Here is a 9,800-nt window from a genome sequence, read left to right on the forward strand (position 1 = left end):
ATATACTGTGTTTATTAATGTTACATGGCTGTCTTGTATTTAGTGTTACTGGCAGAGCTGCTGTGTCACTGATGTCTCTTCTCTTGGCCAGTTGACACTTCATTGTCAAAGAGACTTTAGTCTCAATGTGGTTTTTACTGGTAAATTATAGGTTAAATAAAAATTAATAAAGAAATAGCCTACATATAGTGATGATTTACTGACACACGAATGAACACTGAGCTGTTTATTTATTACACTTAAATATTGGTATGTGATTTTAAAGGTGTTTTCCAACAAACATTAATTAATTTCATGTAGCCTACAGTTTCAATTATTGTTGAGGTTTTTCCAGGTGGCAGAATGCTTCCTCTAGTCTAGCATGGTACTATACTGCCCTCTAGTGGCCGAACAGTGTAACTGCATTTCCAAGTCATTCATAATGAGAATGAACGGGACACCCTGTTTTTGCAGACAGAGCCTGGGGAGTCGATGGTCACTGAGGGGGCGGTTGTTTTAGGCCTACAGGTTAGGCTGAGGGAGCGCTTGTTTTAGGCCTACAGGTTAGGCTGAGGGAGCGCTTGTTTTACAGGTTAGGTACAGAACAAATAATGTTTGCTTTCGCCATCTTTGTTGAAGAAGAGTCTGTCTGGGCAATTATGTTTTAGTCTTACTAGAATTACTAAGTTTCTAAATCTTATAAATAGATTTAGTCGGGCTTAATCTAGTCAACTCATGAGGTTACTGGACGCAGTGGACGCAATCGGCCGTTACTTTGAGGTTGTCCGGCAGCCGATTTGTTTAAAGTGGGTCATTTGTTATTGTGATGACCCATCCCATGGGGTGTGTGTGTGGGGTTGGTTTGATTGGTTACTAATTGTTGTTCTCTGTCCCTGTGTAGGACATAGGTGTAGGAGGAGAGGGCCAGCCTGCTGAGGTGTGTCTTGGGGATTGACACACCTGGTCCCAATTCTGAGGCCTTTCTCTCTCTCTCTCCTGCACAGGTCACACTGCCTGTTTGTTTGGTTATGTTTGTTTGAAGTAGTTTCAGTTCAGTTGCTTTCTGTATACTCGCACATACAGTCCATGTTCACACAGCCATATACACTTTACACTACTCACTGTCACTATGACCATTCATAGTCTTTTTTTATTGGCCGAGAATATTGTCTTTAGGCCTATATAGCTACATACATACATGAATCCACTTGCTGACCGAAAAATAGAACTGTATTCAAATCAGATCCAATGCAGTTAATACTTAGTCACAAGATAAAATGCACACACACACACACACACACACACACACACACACACACACACACACACACACACACACACACACACACACGCCAATCAAATTATAAGACCAAGTACAGAGCCAAATCATCCATGTTGAATCAAGGATAAAATCACTTTTATTTCCACAAACTAATGAAAACTACAACATGGAGGGGAAAATGTCTCCCCCTGCTGGCGGTACTGGGCCTTCACCAGCATCCTCCTCAAACCCAGCGGCATCATGGGAAAGTGAATTTTCTTTCAGTCGTCTCCTCCACACAGGCTTAGCAGGGCCTTCTGGTAATCTCCCTTAGTGTGTTCCTGAAACACAATACAATATATTATAGTATGATGTACTATAATACTAGTAGACAATACAATATGCGACCAAACTTGACACACAGTAATTATGTATTATAGTTATTGATTTATTTTTATTTTATTTTTTTGATGTCATATGAAAGCATGAATCATAGCTTCAGATTGACATATTGGTTGTTTAGTTTGTCCCACCAGATTTGGAGATATAGCTTATATAATACAACGCGTTCCCTTAATTTCTTTTGACAGGGCATATTGGGTTAGGTATAGAGCGTTGCAGTATATTAAAGACAGGGTCCGGTAAAGGGTCTTTCCATGCTGTAGGCAGGGTATAGTGTATGTAGGGTACTTACAGACTGTAGGGTACAGTGCAGGGTACTTACAGACAGGGTCTGGTAAAGGGTCTTTCCATGCTGCTTCTTGAACTCTGTTCTAATCTTCATCAGGTCCACTTCACAACGAGACACCATGATTCTCGTCACCACCTTCTCCTTGGCTCCTTTACTCTGGAAAACACCATACGGACACGTTAAGGCGCACGCACGTACGTACGCACGCACACAGCTTTTGTATGTGTGCAAACACATCCTTTGTCCTAACACAAACATTAAATGCCATTGACAATGAATGGACGATTGTGAGTGTAACACAAACATTGCGTAACACAAACATTGAAGACGAAGGTGAGGACGCAAGTTCTGATTGACCCGAATGAGATGATGTACAATGATACAATGTACGATGATAAGAGCGCCCCTCACTTCACACAGGTGTGATTTTTCATTTTTCACAGACATGAGAACATCAACATACCCCCCAAAAATGTTCTGTGATAATTATTCATAAACTTACCTTCATAGCTTCACTTAGTCTGTTGGCAAAGTACAGCTGTCTGTTCTCAAAGCACTCCACTGCAAGGGTAAACACATTTAATAATTAAATTAATAACGATAATTACATTAATATCATTATTAATATCATTAACAGACAGAGTACATAGAGATAGAGATATACTTTATTAGTCTCCCGAGGAAGACAAAGGGCCCGCATGCAAGCGTAGCCCTAGTCCATGTCGCCACAGTGCAGCGCCAAATACATCTTTCTTGCATCATAGAAAAAAAGAAAAAGTGGCATCTGAGACATCTGACATCTTCTCAAAGCATTCCACTGCAGGGGTATCAAAGTCAATGTCATTAAAGTCAAAGTCCTACTATTTGTCACACACGTTACCGCAGTGAAATTTGCTGTCCGCATCTGACCCATCTTTTGGAGAGTTTAAGGGCGGACATACTCTTAACCACAAGGCCACTGTCTGGCTATAATAATGTATATGTGTCACTAATGCTTTCATATTGCTGGATAAAATGGATAATATTCATATTTTATATATATAACTCTCTCCTCACTTCTGCAATTAGCACTAGTCAAACAAACTAGTACACATCCGGGAAACCGGCACTTAGTTGGCACTGCCCACTTAGTTGGCACTGCCCACCAGCTGCCCAAAGCCAGAGAACAAAGACACAGGGGGAAAAGTCAGACGCAGCATTCTGTCGCGCGACTCAGTGATTCTCGTGCCAGCTGCCCTGCGCCCCCACCCCTGTGCCCACCCAGGGCACATTAAATGTTAAATGTAGGCTACTGTGTTCAGCTTCATCAAATGGAGACTCTTACAAGCATGATAATGTGTTTTAGTTTAAGCATCATAACAATGTGTTATCTTCACAGTACCATTTCAGAAAGCATATAACAATTTGTGTGTGACAAATAAAAACTCTTCATTGTAAATGTTTGATTCTTATCTGCACACTATGTACTAATTAACAAATATTAGACTATGAATGCACAATGACAAATAAGCTCTGTAATTGCATTAAAATGGCAATATAGATCTATTTATTATTTATCAGGTATAGTATAGCCTTTAATACAATATAGATGCACAAATAAGCTCCGAAATTACAATATCTATCCATCATGTCGGCAAGAGAGCGGGGGGGAAGGGGGGGGGGGGGGGGGGGGGTGTGGGGACTGGGGAGCTCACGTCAACTGGCATGAGAATCACTGAGTCGCTTCTGTCCCTTAACCTGGACACCTCCTGTTTCCTTCCGACCATTTCCTGTTTCCTGTGTTGTCTTCCAGAGTCCAAAATCATGCCTACGTTAATGTGAACATAGACTCAGCAGCCAGGGCTTATATGTTCCACTAGTCTCACGTAGCCAGACAACTATTCCACAACCTACATTTATTTATTTTTTATTTTATTTTTTCTGCTAAGCTATATATGCTTAGATTATTTTGATTTATATTCGGATACATTTGTGCGACTGTAAAGATGAAACGGAAGTGGGGAGGAGGCTTCACTTTCGCTTTATATTTAACTCATGATCAGAGCTTCCGTTGCTCCAGACTGTATGACGGAAGCATTTGAACATTGCAGGAGGAAACAGTCTGGCCATGTTCAACAGACACACAGTTTTACCCAGTGTGAGGAAGGATTTCTCCAATTCTCCTTTCACTTCCATCTTGATGCTTTCCTTCATGTCATATGGACTGTAGCTCTTATACCTGTCAAACACTGAGAAGAGAAACCATACCACTGTTATTAATGTGAAGAGAAACCATATACCATTGTCATTATATAACTAACCCTAACACAGAGAGAAACCATACCAATGTTATTAATGTACAGAGAAACCATACCATTGACATTATAAATAACACTGAGAGAAACCATACCTGCACTGTTATCAATGTACAGAGAAACCATACCATTGACATTATAAATAACACTGAGGGAAACCATACTGCCGTTATTATATTACTAACTAGAGAGGTGTGGATGAGCCTTTTTGTCACCGTAAAGCCTAAACCATTTGTACACTTTCACTATCCGCCCAAAGCGCATTTAATGATATCCTATTGATATTATCAGCACCAACCGATAACCGCAGGGATGGGACACACATGGGATTCTACAGTACGTACGTACTTGTACAACAGACAATGTCACTTACCATTCACCAACTCCTCGAGGTTACCGACGATGTTACGCAGTGACTGTATATATCCATACTATTCAGAGTTAACCCTTACCTTTCTGTAGGTGAAGAACGCTAGTTAACCCTTACCTTTCTGTAGGTGAGGAACGCTAGTTAACCCTTACCTTTCTGTAGGTGAGGAACGCTAGTTAACCCTTACCTTTCTGTAGGTGAGGAACGCTAGTTAACCCTTACCTTTCTGTAGGTGAGGAACGCTAGTTAACCCTTACCTTTCTGTAGGTGAGGAACGCTAGTTAACCCTTACCTTTCTGTAGGTGAGGAACGCTAGTTAACCCTTACCTTTCTGCTAGTTAACCCTTACCTTTCTGTAGGTGAGGAACGCTAGTTAACCCTTACCTTTCTGTAGGTGAGGAACGCTAGTTAACCCTTACCTTTCTGTAGGTGAGGAACGCTAGTTAACCCTTACCTTTCTGCTAGTTAACCCTTACCTTTCTGTAGGTGAGGAACGCTAGTTAACCCTTACCTTTCTGTAGGTGAGGAACACTGCGTTCAGACATGATGGAGATCCAGACACCGACATCTGTTCCTTTCCTCTTCACCCCGGCCTCATACAGAGCCTAATGATGATGATAATAATAATAAGGGTATTAAATGTAATAATAACCTCAAGGCCCCTAGACAACCCCCCCCCCACCTTATGGGCTCATGTCCGACCACATGAACAGACATCATCTGGGTGAAGCTGAAAACTGAACTGAAGGAGATCAAATAGGTTCATCTAAAGTTTCTTCTACATCACTTGACGCCTTTTTAGATTTAAGATACTACAGTAGCCTATACACTTTTATGTTATCATATAAGTGGAGACATTATTGCTGGCATGTGACTGACTATAAGGCAACATCGAGTTACGATTTCCAATACCATGAGAAAATAGACATTCCCCTACCTACTCCCTAAGGGGTTTACACTTGGTCCACTACTTTTTCCCCCATTCTTACCAAAACTTGCCAAAACTATAGCATGACAAGAGACAGATGCAACCAATCACCAATCAATCGATCAATCAATCAATCAATCAATCACCTTGGCGTCCTCATCGATCTTTTCGTAGTCGACCACGTTGGACGGCTCGTCTCTCTTCGTCTGTGATGTGAACACACCGAGAATGGAATAAATTAAATGAATAATGAAAATCACATTTATTAATTATTTACATTAATGCATTACATGAGGAATTGAACTATAGTGTCAAGCCTCACAGTTTCCATGGTTCTATGTCATGCATTTCTATGTCCATGTTGTGGTTTCCATGGTTGGATGTTCATGTGAACACAGCTGCTGTAGTACAGCCAATAGGAGTTTAGCGCTCACCTGTACCAGAGCCAATAGGAGTTTAGCGAAGTTCCCTGAAGTGTCCCCAGCAACGTCCTTCTCTAAGTCCTTCTTAAACACTGTAAAAAAAATAATAATAAAGACTTTACATCTACAGTAAGTCTTTATTAAACACTGTAAAAACACATAATGAAATGTACACAATAGTTACAGGTAGATTACATGAATAAACTAGAAACCTACGATCTTTATAAACTGTCTTGATGTCCTGTAGCTCCGCATTGCTTCTGGAACAGACGATCTCGATGAGGCTTTCCTCATCTGTTCCCAAACCCTGACGATCAGACACATGTTAAAACCTAACCCTGACGATCAGGCATGTTAACATCAAACCCTGACGATCAGACACTGGGGTTAATGGTTAGCTTTCTGGACAATATGTTGTAGATTAGAATGTAAACTGTTCTTCAATGTCTTCAGAGTTTGGGGTCAGGGCAGGGTCAGTTAGGTTACCTTCATAGAAGCCTTCAGCTCAGAAGCATCGTACTGAGACGTGCTCTTCATCAGTCCCAGCATCACAGCCTCCAGGGAGCCAGACAGCGCTCCCTTCAGGGCACTCATCAGATCCTGCATGTCAAACACGCAAACATTAAAGGAGTAGTTCATTCACCCATTTGTTTTTGATCAATTGTATGATTGAACCCATGAAGCTTTGAATCCATTTATTACACACCCCGTGAAGCCTTAAATTAATTTATTACACACTCTGTGAACTTAAGCCTTGAATTCTTTAGTTGTGACGCATTCCTGCAGCCCTTATTTGGTGACCGTTGGAGACTCTAATTAATAAGACTCTTTGAGTCACATCCCTTTTTGAGACCGATAAAGTATCGATTAGGCTACTGTACTGTATATGTACTGTATATGTTTTTAGGCCCTCAAAAACGTGACTCATTGCTGGGCCATAATAATAATAAAAATAAATATAGCTGCAAGCAGCGATAAGACATAATAATCCCCTCTCAAAGAGAGTCATTTCCCATCAGTTATTTTGTCTTTATAATGCACTCAGTGTGTTTTAGTTTTTTTTACCTTCTTGGCCATCTTTTCATATTCGAAAGCAATCTCTCTCCTCTGATCGTAACTCCTCCAGGTCAGGATGTCGATGATGGTCTGTTCGTCAACACCTGCAATTAATTAAGAAACACCTATAATTCATTAACTCATTATAAACACCTGCAACTACATTACATTATAATGGGTTCCAATCTATTGGAACGAGCAACAACTTCAGTACACATCTCCCTCTAAATGTGTGTGTGCAACAACTTCAGCAACTTCAGCAACTTCAGCAACAACTTCAGTACACATCTCCCTCTAAATGTGTGTGTGTGTGTGTGTGTGTGTGTGTGTGTGTGTGTGTGTGTGTGTGTGTGTGTGTGTGTGTGTGTGTGCGTGTGTGTGTGTGTGTGTGTGTGTGTGTGTGCGTGTGTGTGTGTGTGTGTGTGTGCGTGTGCGTGGGCGTGTGGGTGCGCGCACATGCGTGTGTGCGTGCACACATCATATAATATTGCTTAATGATTGCTTAATAGAATAGTGTAACTGGCTAGACAGTGGCCTTGTGGTCATAGAGTGTCCGCCCTGAGACTGGGAGGTCGGGTTCGATCCCCGCCAGGGTCATACTAAAGACTACTAGTAAACGCACGCCTCTCGCACAAACTACTGAGGTGCGTCAGTCACACACCGTCTGAAAAGGCCTAAATGGAAACGTACTGTATAAAACTCTACTTTGAATACAATCAAAGTGCATTAACTTTTACTATAGTGGAATAGAACCTTATCAGAATGATTACCTTAATGGGCACACACACACACACACAGGCGCACACACAGGAAGGTGAGTCAGTTTGTCCTGGAGGCTGTTGCCTGGAGGCTGTTGCCAACGATAGTGGGGTCTAAGTGGTCTAAGTGGTCTAAGTGGTGCGTGCGTGCGTGTGTGCGTACCTTTGGTCTTAATAGCGGTCTCCAGTCTAGCAGCATCTTTAGCGGCATCAAAGTCACGGGCTGGAACTACAGTAGGAAATGTAGGCTCCGCCTCCTGATATGTAAATACAGTGTCAATGTGTTGTAATGAATACTATTAAAATAAATAATAATAAATGTGTTAAATGAATAAATAATACATTCTAATTATAGGGATGCGCCACATATACAGGTAGGCATCGGCCGATATCGGTCAATTGGTATCGGCAAATAAAACAGACATTGACCGAAGGCAGTATAGCCGCTATTGATCTGTTTGTTGATAAGCATATTGATCTGTTTGTTGATAAGCATATTGATCTGTTTGTTGATAAGCATATTGATCTGTTTGTTGATAAGCATATTGATCTGTTTGTTGATAAGCATGCATTTTTGCATTGTTGCGTTGGCTCTGTTGGTGTGTTGGTTATCTGCAGCCTGCCAGGCTAAAGATTCTGAACATGTATTTCTCGTATTGAAGACGTATTCGTTTCACATGTTGCACAAAAAAATTAAATAACATAAACTAAATTACGTATATCTTGTATTTTGTATTTGTATTTATTTATTCAGCACAGTATAAAAAAAACAGCATAGTGAACATATAAATATGAGAAGGGTAGGGTGCTAGGCTGAGGCAAAAAAGCCCAAGGGGCTTATACGAGGCCTCTACCTATATAAATTAAAATATCGGTATCAGTATCCACTATCGGCTACATTGTCAATTTAAACATCAGCTGAGAATTTCCATATCGGTGAATCCCAACTGTCTGTCTGTCTGTCTGTCTGTCTGTCTGTCTGTCTGTCTGTCTGTCTGTCTGTCTGTCTGTCTGTCTGTCTGTCTGTCTGTCTGTCTGTCTGTCTGTCGTATTTCTACTCACTCCTCCATAGCTCAGGGTCAGTTGTCCCAGGAACTCTGAAACCAGCGCCATGATTACTTCCTGTGAAGAGAGAGAGAGAGAGAGAGAGAGAGAGAGAGAGAGAGAGAGAGAGAGAGAGAGGTTTGTTTGACCAGAATGGAACAGAGCCTTCATTAGCATCATTAACACTGGCTCTGTTTGACCAGAATGGAACAGAGCCTTCATTAGTCTCATTAACACTGACTCTGTTTGACCAGAATGGAACAGAGCCTTCATTAGTCTCATTAACACTGACTCTGTTTGACCAGAATGGAACAGAGCCTTCATTAGCATCATTATTGGTTACACTTGTGGTGGAAGTAAAGGAAAAGGCCCATATATGGCTGCTGTGTTTATACCGGTATGCATTTTATTATAAATGAAGAAGTCAAAGGTCACGGTGGGTCAGCTTTTATCAGACACTGTTATTCCAGAGTGATGTATTGTCATATTTACAGTAAGATTTACAGTAAACAACACAGCCGACCCTAACCCTTAATGCAGAGTACGTGAATGACAACACAAGGTAATACATCAAATGTATAGAAATAGTATAAGTAATCCAATAACCAATATATAAACATAGAAATAGTCATCTAGGTCCTATAGGATCATACATAAACCAAGAACCTATCATCAGTCCAACAGTATGATATCAAATAATCAATAATATGTACTGTACATTGAAAGTGAAATTATATAAACACTTGGACAGCAGGTCTACAATTCTAATCCTGAAGGTCGTGTATGCATATAGGGACTTCCTGTCATAACTTTATCAATGGACATTGGACTCTGAACCAGAAACTCATCAGCTTGTTTATCAATGATATCAGCTTTATTGTCAGCAGATAACACATTATAAAGCCGTACAGTCACTGACTTTTATGATGGGTGGTTCTCTGTCTGTCTGTGTGCCCCTCTCCCTCCATCACTGATTGTGACACACGATCAAATAAGT

The 9,800-nt window shown here is 40.9% G+C and overlaps 1 protein-coding gene across 1 annotated transcript in view; it reads right to left on the reverse strand.

Moving 5' to 3' along the window:
• Positions 1 to 1,379: 1,379 nt before the first annotated feature.
• Positions 1,380 to 9,800, reverse strand: part of LOC308317286 (annexin A2-A-like) — a 10,528-nt gene continuing 2,107 nt past the window's right edge. Inside the window, exons 2-13 of the mRNA XM_080766170.1 lie at positions 8,822 to 8,881; positions 7,923 to 8,016; positions 7,011 to 7,105; positions 6,432 to 6,545; positions 6,162 to 6,252; positions 5,958 to 6,037; positions 5,670 to 5,729; positions 5,107 to 5,200; positions 4,064 to 4,159; positions 2,434 to 2,492; positions 1,965 to 2,087; positions 1,380 to 1,581 (exon numbers count right to left, since the gene is read on the reverse strand). Coding sequence (XP_080622296.1) covers positions 1,522 to 1,581; positions 1,965 to 2,087; positions 2,434 to 2,492; positions 4,064 to 4,159; positions 5,107 to 5,200; positions 5,670 to 5,729; positions 5,958 to 6,037; positions 6,162 to 6,252; positions 6,432 to 6,545; positions 7,011 to 7,105; positions 7,923 to 8,016; positions 8,822 to 8,872 — 1,017 coding nt within the window. The 5' untranslated portion in view covers positions 8,873 to 8,881 and the 3' untranslated portion in view covers positions 1,380 to 1,521. The remainder of the gene's footprint in view (positions 1,582 to 1,964; positions 2,088 to 2,433; positions 2,493 to 4,063; positions 4,160 to 5,106; positions 5,201 to 5,669; positions 5,730 to 5,957; positions 6,038 to 6,161; positions 6,253 to 6,431; positions 6,546 to 7,010; positions 7,106 to 7,922; positions 8,017 to 8,821; positions 8,882 to 9,800) is intronic.

This window comes from Protomyctophum bolini (assembly GCF_963924005.1).
Source record: "Protomyctophum bolini genome assembly, chromosome: 1".
Classification (NCBI taxonomy): domain Eukaryota; kingdom Metazoa; phylum Chordata; class Actinopteri; order Myctophiformes; family Myctophidae; genus Protomyctophum; species Protomyctophum bolini.